Genomic DNA, 15,365 nt, shown 5'->3' with positions numbered 1-15,365 from the left:
TTTTTAAGTAAGAGAGAAAAAAGAAGGGACCTAAAGGGTTATTTAACCAAAAAGCTTGTCTCTATGTGGGATTTTAGGGATACAAATCTGAGTATATGTGCTCACCTATTCTTCCATAAACCTTTATTCATCTCTTTCCTTTCTCACCTCCTTCGAACCCTAAAACTTGAAACTTAGAGTAAAAAAGTAACCTTTCACTTCTAAATCATCCAATAAGATTTTTTTTAAGTTAGAAATCATCACCCTCATTCCACGATATCTAAGAAAAGCTCACCACGTAACACCCCAAAATCTAGTCTAAAAGTTTTGATTGAATAAAATGAACTCTAGACTTTTAATTTTTTTGAATTTTGGGGCTAATTTGAATAAGATTTGAATTTGGCGACTTAATTAAAAGATTTTCTGAAATTAAGTAATAAATTAAATGCGGTTGAAAGTTTCGAGTCTGATAATGAACCTTGAGATTTTCTAGCTATGTTCTATCGTCCATTAGATATTTAAGGTCACCATTCTCTTGAGTGTCTTGTCATCTAACTTGTGTTGTTCATACCAAAATTCCATGAGCGGAGAATAAACCCTTCAGTTTTCTTTTGATACCACTTCATACAAGAGTTTCGGTAAGTCCTCTTGTCCTTTCCTCTTATTTGTTTTTTCTTTTCCTCCTCACTTTTATTTTTCCCGCCGTCATGCTCCTTGCATATCGACGACAAAACTACTCGTCAACGTTACCTTATGAGAACCACCTTCTACCGAAAAGATCAAAAGCCTCGATCAGCCAGCCTAGTAAGCCTAGCATTATATTAAATTAAATTTAACAAATTATATTCAATTTTCTTATTTATCCATTCTTATTAACAAATTATATTAAATTTAACACTTCCTCAAAGTAATGGATTATATTACTACACTAAGAGTTGGATACATACATCTCTGTATGTTATACATTTCGTGGATTAATTGAAACATGCTCGAGTACAATCTTATAATCACCCTATACTATTAAAAAAGAAGAAGAAGCAGATCTTGAAATATTGAGAGCGGATGTAACTAACTCATTGGTAGGATTCTGCCCAGAAACATCATTTAACAGGTCTCTAAACAGCAGTAAAGCTTCTCTACAACATTTCTTTGCTTCTTTCAGTCATTTCATCAAACATTCTTCTTCTTTCTGACAAAACATCCTTATTATTTTCATACAAATTTCTATTTCAATCGGTTCATTTCAAGTAGAGAAAAAATGGAATAAATCTATGGTCTAATCTGTCTCTTACTGAAACTCCTTGCAGAAACAATTTTTGTTAGCAAAGCTTTTAACCTCTTGGACCCAGCTCCAGGTTTCAAAAACACCATAATTCTCACCCTGTAACCCATTGCACCCTCTTTGTTTCTCACTATTTTCCAAACACCACCCCCATATGAGAAGTTCCCGTGCCTCCTCCCTGTCCATCTTGTCGAGAACCGGATCGTTCCGCTTGAATTTCTGGGCGAACGGGCGGCTGCTCGTCGCCATTCGTCTGAAGTCATTGAGGCCTAGCAGCCTCGGGTGCTGTTTTGGGGGGTTGTCCCATGTGATGTAATGAAGGTCATGGTTCACTGTCGTGTTTTTGTAGTCTGCGGAGTTGCATATGAGTGTCTGAAAGTAACCTTCTGTTGAAGACACGAAGTTGGTGTGGTAAAGAAGTAGTGTTCTTGGCAGGTTGTCCCAGCCTACAATGGAACACTCTGCGAATGACCTTGAGATCACTGTCCATACTGAGCCTGTTGGATTTTGAAGAAAATTAATGGAGATATGATGGATAATCATTCAGCTTAGGTTTTGTAAAAATAATGTGTGTGATCTAGGACAATATTGTTGAATAAATGGACATGAAACCCTAAACTCGATTAGACTCATATCAATATATTAGTTGTAGACAATTCAATTCAACTCAAAAATCATATATTTTATATATAATTTCTTTAAAGTGTTATAATATAATATTTTTAAACATACACTCATTAAATTATTAAAGATAAGTTTTTAAACATACACTTATTGAGTTATTAAAGATAAACTTCATACATATACGTGTTGTTGTGTTGTTGTGTCGTTGTCTAGCTCATGCAAATATGTGTTTATGTGTGTTGGTTTTATTTGAATAAAATTCATACAATTCTTTACATTTTTTAGTCATAATTTTTCATTTTAATCCTAACTGACGTTAATGTTAGAGAGACAACCTAAATGATCTGCCACAAAGATAAAAGACTCATTTTTCAAAAACACATTTACCCGAATGTGCTTTTTTTTTTTAGAAAAAGAAAATATTATTAAATATTTTTTTGATAAAAAATATTTAAAAGATATTACAATAAATATTGTTGGGTATTATGATGGAATGCACGCAACACTGGTTAGAAACGTGTTTGGTGGGAGACTAAAACATCAGTTTCTCAACAAGCAACAACTCACCCGCCATGACTAACATGATCAACCCTGATTTTACAAACTAGGACCTTCAGCTTTCTGCATTTATATTTTAACCATATCCCTAAAGAATCATTTTGTGGGCTGTGGATTGATCCTAAAACAATCCAATAAACTAAAATAAATGAACCAAAATATTCCAAAAAAAAAACACAGGGACCCAGTTTTACGAAATCCCAAAAATCTTCTGAGTTGCTAATAAATTCTAATGCATGAGCTATAGTACTTTTCGATGTAATGTCCCTTCACTTGGTGCAAGAGCTCACATGGCGAAGATAAATCAATTTTCTTTTTGAAGAATTTAAAGGGAAAAAGTGGAGATCTTTTGGCAAACCAGAAAAGCCATGAATCTATTATTATAGGCTTCCCTCTCTTATTCCTGCAAATTTTAATCATATTTACTGTAAACCAATTGGATTGTTAAAAAAGGGCAAAAACAAGATTGAAACAAAATTTTCTTACAGTTTCCACCCCAGTTGACTGGTATGCTGAATGAAATTGAGATCTTTTGGCAAACCAGAAAAGGCATGAATCAGATCTAAACAAAAAATAAAGCCCAGAAAACAAATAAGCTCATTACTCATAAGAACTCTCGTAATCATGGGGGAAAAATATAAAAGAAATCAAAACGAGTCCACTCACCATACCATCTTGAGTCACTAAAGGATAATGACAAGCACTGAGATTAATGAACCAATCCCAAAAGCATCTCAAAAGCATGGACATAGCATGAAGAGTTGCAGAAAGCATTGTCGGACCTCTATAAGTGACCAAGTTTGGTTTCCCGACGATATGGACATTACCCATCAAGTGAAAACCGGGTGATTCGACACGAAGTCGGCAATCTCCTTGTGCTCCGGTGCAGGCGCATCGTAATCCAGGTGAATCAGATACTTATTCCCAGGGTGATACAAAGCATGTAGGGTACGTTTTAGCTTGATTATGTCCCCTTTGGATGCTGAGATTAAGTAGGCGAAGGTGACAGGATATGTCCTGTTGGATGTTTGTACGATGTTTAAGGTTGACATGGGATTGAACCTTGTAATGGCGATGACTAGTTTGGTTGGGAGGTACATAACAGACAAGAGAATTGAAGTGAAAATGAAGGCCACCATGAAACCATTGATGCCCTTGTTTGGTTCCTGAAACTAAAAACTGAGATAGTTTGGGAAGAAGAAAGAAGAATGGTTGTTTATAACAACGGAGGGGATAGGATTTGTGGGAGATTTGGGAATGATTAAGAAGTAAATTATAAGTTTAGTATTTAAATTATTACTTTTATTCTATTTTGATGTCCCGATTTTATTTTTTTCAAAATCATACCTAATAGTTAGTTTACCATTAAAACTTTAATGGTGATACTAACATATCACCATAAAGTAATATCATGTTATCATTAAAGAAAAAATCATGTCAGCAGTTATATTAATTTTTTATTGTGAATATCAAATTGAAACTTAAACTAAATATTAAGTATGAATTTAAAAGAAAAGTAAAGTTTAAATACTAAAATAGAATAAAAATAATAATTTAAATACTAAACGTATATTTTACCCAAGATTAAGTTTGTTGATTTGAAGCTATGAAGGGTTCTTTTATTTTGAAGTTAAGTCCTCCATCTGTCGCCTGCAATAATAAGAAAACCTACTGGGTAGGAGATGTAATTACTGTTTTGCCTATTGTTTTTGTGCATGATTGGGTTTGAGTGTGGATATTTATGGAATTTTATTGTTTATCGAAATTCCCATTTTATCATAAGGTGGTGATGAAGGCATTGGAAGCAGTCAACACCTGTTCATCGAGGCTTGTAAACAAACCGAACGCATATAAACGTAGACATGTTCATGTTCGTTTATTTAAAAAATAAACGAACACGAACATAACGAATAATTTTTTTTGTTCATGTTCATTTATTAAGGAATATAACTTGTTCATGTTCGTTCATTTAATAAATAAACGAACATAAACGAATACGAACATAAACGAACATAAACTTTGGAGACCTTACTTTCTATTGTTCTTTCATGAAAAATAGTCGATAATGCAAATCAACCAAATCTACAGTGATAAATAGCGTAAGAGCTAATTAGCAGTGATGAAATGTTTGAAGATATCAAATATTTCGATCGATCTTTTAAAGATATTAAATGATTTACACTACTTTAATTTAACGCTATAACATTTACCTTAGTGGTTCATGATTACATATGAACAATCATGTTCCACTACGTTATTCTAATAAATTCACCGGCTAAAAGTTTTGTGACATCAATGTCAGATTTTAGTGAGGTTTGTTAATAATGGTTCTTTTCGTTGGCAGAGTAGAAAATTTAACAGCATGAAGATTTCGAACGGTACAAATTAGACTACAAGGCAATAATATAGATCCGAAATCCCTTCACTGCTACATATCGTAACTGATATTATTACTATATCACCATTCAAAATTTTAAAGTATCTAAAGTCTACTCCACAACTAAAGGTCACACAAGAACTATAAAAATAAAAGTTCATTGTCAAATTGTATTTTCTACTTATTAATAGTTTTTCCTGAAAAACCCATTACTTCCGCTATTACACTCTTTTTCAGAAATTGCATAGAAACCTTTGTTTTGTTTTCTGAAAAATTCCATATATTTTTCTCTTTACTGATGCTCATATACTTTCGATTGTTACCTTTATCTTCCCATCTATTTCTAGAAAGAAGTATGATGTTTTCTTGAGTTTTAAATGCGAGATACCCGCAATAACTTTACATATCAACTATTAAGCCAAATAAAACAGAGAAAGAGATTAAACCAGACCTGCAAAACTTCATATTGCACTAGAATATAACTTGTTTTGAAGCTTTCAGCGATCGTCTCCACTCTCCAGTGAACACTAGGATTTGGGAAAAAAAGCGGGAAAATGAATATAGGTGCGAGGTGCCTCACGGGTTAACATATTGGATTTAATCTCCAAATAAAATTGGGTTAATTATGGAGTTGGTCATCAGAATATCAGATTAATTAATATTTTTAATATACTTACAAATTGGTCACCAAAATTGATTTAAGAAGATTGGGTTAAACATAAATGAATGAACATAAACGAACATAACCGAACAAACATAAACGAACATAACCGAACGAACATAAACGAACATAAAAGAACGTTCACGAACGTAAATGAACGAACGAGGCCTATGTTCATGTTCGTTCATTTAATTAAACGAACACAAAATCTTGTTCATGTTCGTTCATTTAATAAATAAACGCACATAAACGAACTTCTCGCCGCACGGTTCATGAACGGTTCGCTGAACGTTCAGTTCATTTACAGGCCTATGCTCATTGCAACGGAGAATAAAAGAAAGGATAAATTATATTAGATATCTTTAATGTTGTCCGGTTACTCATTATATTATTAATTTTTTAATTTTATTAAGCATAACATTGAATTTTAATTTTATATTCAATTATGTTATTGTGTCGCTAAGTCCATAATATGATAATGATATAACTAATGGTTGCTGACATATCCTGCCACACCAAGACAACGTTATTTTGGTACGAATATTTTGATGTTTAAACTGATATCGTTTTAGATACTAAAATTTAGGATTGTATCGTTTTTTCATCTAACTTTTAAAAAATTACTTTTTGGCGCTACACTTACCAACTATCATTGACAACCAATCATTGATCATCTTTCACGGCAAAATCGATATCAAAGCGTTAGCATTTCACTCCTCTTTCTTCTTCTATGATTAATTTTTCATGAAACCCACTCAAAATCGATGAAAATAGACAAAAATCTATTATTTTTTTAGATGTTTAGAGGTTTTGTTGGATTTACGGGATTTGAGATGTTTGTTCGAAAATCCAAACGGTGAGAAGGTCAACATACCTCAAAATTATCCTCATCAAACAAACTTTGAAATAGATTGATGTATTAATACATCGAATTTTAAACGGATTTTCATCGATTTTGAGTGGGTTTAGTGGAAAATCAATCCTAGAAGAAGAAAGAGAAGTGAAATGTGAACGTTTAGTACATCTTGTAGCAAAAGACGACCAATGACAGGCGATGATTGGTCGTTGTTGATGTCCGAAAAGTGTAATGCCAAAATACTAAATTGTTTAAAAGTTCAATGACAAAATTGATACACCTCTAACGTTTAGTGCCTAAAATGACATTGTTTTGGTGTGGTAGACTATATCTGCAACTATTTGTCATGCCATCATCCCATTACCAACTTAATGGTGGACTAACATAATTGAATGAAAAACTAAAGGTCAATACTATAATTAGAAAGATTAAAAGTTTAGTGGTATAAATATGACAATGGACAAAAGTTCAATGGTATCTAATGTAATTTACCCTAAAAGTAAACCAAAAAAACATAAATTACACTATCATTAAATTATAAAATAATTATTAAATTTATCAAAAAGTTATAAAATAGTGATAAAATGTGATAATTTTAAAGATCATTTAATTTTCTTCTCCCTCTTATTTTTGTCAATAAAGTTTAAGAATTTTCAATTTTACTAGTTAAACTTTCAATTTGTTTTTATTTTGATAACTTTGTCATTAAATACGCAACGGTGTTATGAATAGACATGTTTATTTTAAAAATTATGAAATGGTCCCTAAACTTTCTTCATTTTTTGTGAAAATCCTCTAATGTCATATTCCTTTCGATTTTTCAGTGATGAAACATCTTCTATATCTTAATAGTAGGGAGATGGAGGAGAAGGAGAAGTGAGTTGTCTATTTTAATTCCACGTTGATTGACTGGTGAATATTATAGATTAAAGTTGTTTAGATTTTCATGAGTTTTGAGTTTAGGTTTGAGTTTCATGAGTTTTAAAGTGATTTTGAGAAAATCTAAATTGATAGTGACATGAGACAATGAGGAGAGTTCATTTGTATCTTGAGTGGTCGGAGAAGACGTTAAAGAATGATAATTGCAGCTAGGGGCGAAACAACAAATATGTGGGAGCCAAACCCCACCTCACCCCCCAAATTTTTTTTTGAAAAATTATAATTTAGACCCTTAAAATTTTCAAAATTTTTAGTTTGTCCCACAAAAATTTTAGAAATTCAAATTAATCTTTAAATTTTTTTGAATGTTCCCTTCTATAAATTTTAAAAATTCTCATTAAGCCTATCAAAAATTCAAAATTTTTCGTTAAACACCATTTTTTCAGAAAAAGAATGCAAACTGAAATGTTCAATTTTTTGAAAAATTTAAGTTAGACATCTAATTTTTTTTTAATAAACTCTATCACCAAGTTCCTCCATTAATTGCATTGTAAACGTGACATATGATGAAACTATAAAAATTTTATATTTGGAGAAAAAAGAAAAAAGTGAAAAAACAGAAAATTATGCGGATGACACATGAATTTCATTTCAATAAAAAAAATCCATATTTGTACACATGACTAGCATGTTATTCTTCTATCTATGATTTAACATCCTGAGTGACTAAAATAAGAATAAATTGAAAGTTTAATGAGTGGAATCTCACAATCCTTGAACCAAACACCCCCTAAAGGTACTTCCCTTCCTAATAGACTCCTCTCCTTGTTAAGCAAAGTAAGTCCGGAATGTATCGATTAGAATAAAGACATCCCACATTTTTCTTCATTCAACTGTTTATGTTTGCTTTGAGAAGGAAATTGTTGGGACCAAAAGTTAAAGCTGGAGAGATTCAGATTCTCAAAAGTTGCAATAAAATGATGATTGATGACAAAAGATCTTAATTGCTTCCCAAACAATACGCGCTACTGGACATGTGCAATTGCCTCCTATCATATCAAGTTTTTAGCAACCTCAAACCTTTTTCTAAACCTTAATCAATCACTTAATACTACCCCATCTTAACTAAATAAAAACGAAAAATTATGGTATATTATTTTTTTGAAATCAATAAGAAAAAGTGGATAAAATTAATTAACCCTAAATTATATTTGTCTCTATTAGAACACGCATATGACATTTTCTATAGGTCTTTGTATTACAGTTTGAATTTTAATGATGCCAATGAAATAAATTAGTTTGAGAGATCAGTTCTATAATAAGTTTATATAATGTTCAATCCGGATTATTCGATCAATAGATTAACTATCGATTGTTATACTTAAAAATAAGAATTTAAATTTAAATATTTTCCGAACATGAGAAAAATAAAATTACTTTATTTTATTAGAAGTCACTTCAAAACATGATAAATTAATATTTTTATTGTTTAATTTTACCAATATTTATAATTATATTTATTTATTTCAAAATTAAATATACAAAATAATTTAGAGACTACATTGGATAAAAGTAAAACTTAAGAGACCTGACATGTTGTTTACCTTTTTTATTAAAACCAGTTGCATTGATATGTTCAAAAGTACCACGTGATGTAATTTTACTAGCGAATATTTTTAAACAATATTGGAAATGAGATAACTCGAGTAACAAAACTAAATTTTAGGGACCAAAAAGATTATAAAAACCTTTAAGAGGTAACTTGATAAAACAAATATAGTTTAAGGGAGAAATAGTTCATTAAACCTTAATTAATTATTAAAAATACCTCTATTTAAATCTAATAACAAATTATATAAATATAACGGTTTTGGTATTTAATAAATAATAATTTTACCTTATGGATGTAAATTGCATTTTAAAGTTAAGTTCAAATATTTAATTAGATTAAAAATTTATGTACAAAATTAAATACTAATGTTAAATTTGAGTGTCTAACTAGAAAATAGATAGGTTTGTAAACGAAACGAACGTTTAGCGAACCGTTCGTGAACCATTCGACGAAAAATTCTTTTATGTATTAAATGAACGAACATGGACAATATTTTGTGTTCTTTTAATTAAATGAATTCATTTACGTTCATGAACGTTAGGTAATATGTTCGTTCATTTATGTTCGTTCGTTATGTTCGTTTATGTACGTTCATTTATGTTTAGCATAATATCTCTAGAACCATTTAAAATATTAAAGCCCGATAAATTTTAATCTGACACCCATAAATAATTTAAAATTCAATTAATTTTAAATACAAATAAAAAAACTCAAAACAATAAAATAAAATATAATCCTAAAATTGTTAGGAAAAAAAAATATATTTTCATTTATTTTCGTTTACGTTCATTTATTGTGTTCGTTTATGTTCGTTCATTTGTATTCGTTTACGTTTGTCTATTGTGTTCGTTTATGTTTGTTTACATCCGTTCGTTTATTTTCGTTCATTTATGTTCGTTTATCATTTAAATGAACGAACATAAACGAATACGAACAAGCTACATTCCTTAACGAACGAACATGGACAAGAAATTTTTAGTTCGTTTATGTTTGTGTTCGTTCATTTGTTCGGTTAAAGTTAAACGAACGAACATACCCCTATTCTTGTTCGTTCGGTTCGTTTACAGGCCTAAAAATAGATATTAAATTGAATCAATATTATCACATTTTATATTAGTCTTTTTAATAAAATAATATGTAGATCATAATTTAAATACTAAAATAAAATAATAAAGTTAAGTCTAAGTAAGGTCAGGGATTCAAATCATGATGATTGCGAATGGAGTAAACTGGGTTGGAAGGGTCACCTTTGCCTCTGCAATATCCGATCCAGATTAGTAGATCAATAGATAGGATATCGGTGGTTATACCAAAAAAATATATAATTTAAAAATGAAATCATAAATTAAACCTTAAAAAATTTTAAATTAAGACTAAATGAGACCATAACCTAACCCTTGGAAAAGTGTAGTCAATCAACCTACGACGGCATCTTTTAACTTGTTACAATATTCCAATATCTTACCAACAATCTAAGTCTAACCACAACGAAAACAATATGGTAAAATTACTCAAATAACCACTTAACTACGGGGTTGGTGTCGATGTAATTATCATACTTTTAATTATCATACTATAACTATAGGGGCTTCAATTAATTAAATAACAAAAAAATAATTTACTTCTATTCTTATTTGACTTGATGTCATATGGGGTAAGGTTTTTAACCTCTTTTGTTAAAATAAAAGAATTATTCTTTGCATCACAAATAGAGATGGGCATTTAAACCCGACCGACCCGATTGGTTCGGATTTTTCTTAAAACAAAATCGGATTCGGGTCTGGTTCGGAATTAGGGTGAAAAAAATCCGACCCGACCCGACCCAAAAAATATATAATTTTATCCTATATATTTAGGGATAATTACAATAATACCCCTCTATATATAATTTTTTTCAATTAAGTCACTATTTTTATTGAATAAAAATGATTTTTTTATTATTTCGCATCGGGTCGGGTTTCTATGTCATATATTCGGGTCGGGTCGGGTCTCGGGTGGAGGCTCTCTTTCTCTCGGGTCGGGTCGGGTGGACCAAAAACCCGACCCATGCCCATCCCTAATCACAAACCAACTTATCTCAATGGTTAAATGAATTGTTGTTGTTCCTAGATATCACGGGTTCGAGCACCAATGACTGCATTAAAATATATACTACTTTGAGTTTTTATTGTTAAATGGTTGTCAGTATCACTTTAATAAAACAAATGAAACCCTAGGTATTAAAATCGGTAGGCTCAAAATACATGTACTATATTAAAAGGTTTGGTCTAGTTCAAGTACCATCCTAGAATTTATTCCTTTACAGAATAATAATAGTTAAGGTAGACTATCTATTTGCTCAACCGCGTATTATTTTGTTTCATTTTTGAAAAATCATACCTAACATTACGTTTTTGTCATTTTAAAAAATTAAAGGTAACACTGACATGACATCTTTTATTTTTCAATACTGATGTGATATTTCTTTATACTGACATATCAACATCATCATTATGTTTTCAATGCCAAATTAGAACCAAAATATAATATTATGCATGAATTAAAAAAAATATTAGCTAAGTGACCAAAACAGAGAGTAAGTAATATGTGAGTGACCAAATAAGTAGTTTAGTATAATATTAGTAAATTGGGTGAGGAAGTTTAATACGGATCGGGCTTAAAGCCTCTAGATTGTAAAAGAAGAAAAAGGGAGGAAAGGGGGGTTGGTCAACTCATCAAAATGCGTGAACCATAATTATTGATTATATTACCTGAACAAATAACAATAAAAATACACATTTATTCAACTTCTTCAAAGTTGAGAAAGAGTAGTTGAAGTTCATCGGCTTCATGCACAATCGTGGCTGTTAGTTAAGTAATTGACGAATACCATCAATTTAAAACTCATCAAAATCATTTTCTTTCTCCATTTTTCCAAGCAAATTAATCATCACAAAATGGAGAGAGCGAGGGACTCCAATCTGCAGAACACCAGTAAGCAGACTCAAGAACAAAGAATTCAATCGACAGCCATTGTCAAGGTTTCTTTAAACCCCCTTTCCCTCCTCCTCCTCCTCCTCCTTCTTCTTCTTGTTTACCTTGATGTTTAAATCTTGCTTTTTTTTTAACTTTGTTTTCAAGTGGCTGACAGGTACAGGAACCGAGCATCAAGATAGAGCCAACAGTTGGTGGACAGTTCCTCAGGAAGCTCTTTCAGATCATCTTCTACATCCAATTCTTCTTACTCTCCGTCTTGATAATCGCCTTAACGATCCGTAGCCTCATCTACGCCGCCGGCGATACCGATCGTTTCTACCCGAAGCATTGGTACCCTCCACTTCTTGTTTCGATAGCTTCGGCCTGGATTGTTTCCTTTGTATGGCAATCAATCGCCTTCCACCACCCATCAAACGCCATTAAATCTGCCTTCTGGTTGACTCCCTTGCTAACGTGTGCACTCGGCGTGCTCCATATATTGATCGGTTCTCCATTGAGTTTAGCCGCCGGTACGATTGCGATTGTTTCGAGCGTGATCCAATCCCTCTATGCTTGTTGGGTGAATTCCAGATTCGACTATGCGTCCAAGATCCTTGCAGTTTCCACATCGGTTCCACCTGATAAAACCACTGCGTTTGTCGTTGTATCCATCGTAACCTGTTTAGCCTACTCCTCGTTCTCGGTTGCCGGAATCGGAGGAGCAACCGCCACCGGGACCGGCTTAGACATCGTGTTCATTGTACTCATCCTGTTCAGCTTCATATGGACTATGCAAGTGGTAAAGAACATGCTGTATGTCACAATCTCACGAGTCAGATACATGACTTTCGCTTGTGGAGTCGATACCGACACTCGGTCGGCTTTCCGCGACACGGTCAAGCATTTAGTCGGAAGTGTATGCATAGGCTCGGCCTTTGTTCCGGTTATCGGAACAATCCGTGGTTCGGCCCGAGCCGTGAACTTGATTGCAGGGGGCAATGACGAGTTTCTGTTCTCATGTGCTGATTGTTACTCGGGATTTGCCTCAACTCTGATAACATATGGGAATCGTTGGGGCTTTGTTCATGTAGGGGTATATAACAAAGGTTTCATACAGGCATCGGCCGACACATGGGAAATGTTCAAAAGAGCAGAACTGATAACACTGATCGATTCCGACCTCACCGGTGTGTTCTGTTTTCTCTCCGGGGTCACGGTGGGTTCGATATGCGGCATTATCGGAGGAACATGGGAGCTCATAATCCACAAGAGCTATGCTACAGAAGTTTCCATCTATGCATTCTTGATAGGCTACTTCATGGTAAAAGATTAAACCTCGCAATGACATAGTTTGAATCATTTTAACAGCAATGAAAACTTATAACAAATCACATTGATTTTGGTGTGGCAGTGTCGGATAGCATTAGCCTGGCAACAAGCGAGTGTTTCGGCATACTACGTCGCTTACGCCGAGAACCCGCAAAGTGCTCGATTCGACGCTACGATCCCGGTTCGCCTCGAACGGCTTCATAGGTTTCAAGTTTAACTGTCCATAGGATACCATTTTTACAATTTTGGGGAGCAAGAAAATTACAATTCTTCCCTGTAAATACCGTACATTAATTTTAGTTTCTTTTTTTAAAAGATGAAGTGGAATATATTCTCATTATAGACAAAAAGAAAGCAGATTGTTCTCTGCGTAGATTGCAGCATATCATTTTCATTACAGTAACGAATCTGCCCTGTACCCTTTTCTTTCGTTCTGTTCAAAAGATTAGATCAAATAGTATGTAATAAGCGACTTCAATGATTATAGGTTTTGGATTTGAGCATGATATTTATAGAGATGTTTGAACTTTAATTATTAAATGATTGAAGGTCTTTCAAACAAACATTATCGTATAATCATCCCAAATCAATTAAGAAAAAGGTATACCACTGCTTTTAACATATTTTACTTTACTTCCAAGCCTTGTGATTAGAAACAAAATGATTCTTTGTTGTTTCCCAATATGTGAATTATTTATTAATTTGAATTCAGATAATAATTCCTCATCCACTGATAGGTTGACACAGTTGCAACATATTCAAAGACACAAGGTTGAGCATGTTTAAATATTTTGATTTTTATAAACATACCACCACTTATAACCACCCTAGATTAATAAAACATAGATAAATTTATAAAATTTTGAAGGAATAAAAACAAATAATCAATAAAAATATGAAAAATTAATTAAACTATATAAAAATTTAAAAATTTCAAAGGCGGCCGCTCGATTTATCCCTATTTGTATCGATTGAATTTTATAGGTATTGTATATAAAGATTAAAAAAAAGAAATGTGAAGGAAAATATTATAATTTAGGCACAATTGGCCATTAGGCCAGGCGGGAAAATAATTGACCCATTAGGCCATATAAAAAATTAATTTGAGATTTACAACATTTGTTACAATGATTTAGAACTCGTCACGTAGTCATGATGAATTCTAATAAAATGTCATCCCAACTCAATTTGTTCCATTAACAAACGTTAGGATTCAAACCCCTGACATTACTTAAAAAATCTAATGCCTCATCATAGTTTTCTCTATTCGCAATCGCTAGGGTTCGAACCCCCAACGTGACAAATTCTAATAAAAGATTATATTTTTTTAAACTTATCATGTCAACGTAACGAGTTTGAATTAAAAAATATTTTTTAAACAGACCCATCGTGTGGGCTTGATGAGTTTATCCTATAATGTAATATTTACCATAGATGCTAAATTAATTTTAAAGATGACTTAATGAGCCAATTTTTTAGTCCGTCTGACCTACTGATTCAATTTTACCCTATAATTTATCTTCATGTTGGGTTACCAAACCCGGCAAAGGATAATCAGTTCATGGCCTAAATAAGTTTGGACCACTCAACATTGTCAACCTAAACTGAGAGTGGGCTCAGATTTTTAATATTCGCTTTTGAAAATTATAATTTTTTCTGGTTAAACATCATAATTAACACACTATAAAATCGATTTTATCAAGTAATTTTGAATGTTAATAATATGAATAATTATTTTTCTGTTAAAAATAAATTTAATTATTAATTCGTACTGAAACTCGAACCCCAGCTTTACCGGTCCTTTCAACTTCATCTATTAATTTTTTGTTTCCTCCGTACATTGTTTGTCATATAACTGTTAAAGACATCTTGTTTTAATTATCTGATTATGAAAAGTTATGAATTTGCCATTTAATTATAGTTAAAATATTATTATGGTATTTTTAATTTTTAAAAAATAATTCCAAATAATATAGAAATTCATAATTTTATCTAAGTTTATATTTTTTAAACAATTATAATATATTAAATATTCTAAAAATTTTAAAATTAATAAAATTCCAAAAGAATTTAAAAAAGTTGAGTTTTTTAATTATTGATCTTTTAAAGTTATAACCGCATAATTTTTCGAAAAATATCAATTTTTTTATAAAATTTCTAAGAGAAATTAGAATTAAGAAAATTCCTGTAAAATAACAAAAAATAAAACCTTTGTGACATTAAAAAACTCTTTCAAATATCATTATGAGGAAG

At 31.8% G+C, this 15,365-nt stretch overlaps 1 protein-coding gene and 1 pseudogene across 1 annotated transcript; one reads left to right on the top strand and one right to left on the bottom strand.

Annotated features, from left to right (window-relative positions):
* Positions 1–1,221: 1,221 nt before the first annotated feature.
* LOC120209669 lies at positions 1,222–3,582 on the bottom strand (annotated as a pseudogene).
* Positions 3,583–11,659: 8,077 nt separating this feature from the next.
* On the top strand, positions 11,660–13,462 carry LOC120209667 (protein PNS1-like). The gene is made up of 3 exons (XM_039208607.1): positions 11,660–11,848; positions 11,959–13,104; positions 13,195–13,462. Exons 1-3 carry the CDS (start codon positions 11,765–11,767, stop codon positions 13,327–13,329), a joined length of 1,365 nt encoding a protein of 454 aa, XP_039064538.1. The 5' UTR covers positions 11,660–11,764; the 3' UTR covers positions 13,330–13,462.
* The last annotated feature ends 1,903 nt before the right edge of the window (positions 13,463–15,365 follow it).

This window comes from Hibiscus syriacus, unplaced genomic scaffold (assembly GCF_006381635.1).
Source record: "Hibiscus syriacus cultivar Baekdansim isolate YM2019G1 unplaced genomic scaffold, ASM638163v2 tig00019586_pilon, whole genome shotgun sequence".
In the NCBI taxonomy this organism is placed as follows: Eukaryota; Viridiplantae; Streptophyta; class Magnoliopsida; order Malvales; family Malvaceae; genus Hibiscus; species Hibiscus syriacus.
This window is presented reverse-complemented; position numbering and strand designations above follow the sequence as displayed.

Bases quoted from the DNA above. Each gene is read 5' to 3' on its own strand.
- LOC120209667 (XM_039208607.1), top strand. From the start codon at position 11,765: ATGGAGAGAGCGAGGGACTCCAATCTGCAGAACACCAGTAAGCAGACT. The intron at 11,849-11,958 runs GTTTCTTTAAAC...AGTGGCTGACAG, and splicing joins AATCGACAGCCATTGTCAAG to GTACAGGAACCGAGCATCAA. The intron at 13,105-13,194 runs GTAAAAGATTAA...TTGGTGTGGCAG, and splicing joins TCTTGATAGGCTACTTCATG to TGTCGGATAGCATTAGCCTG.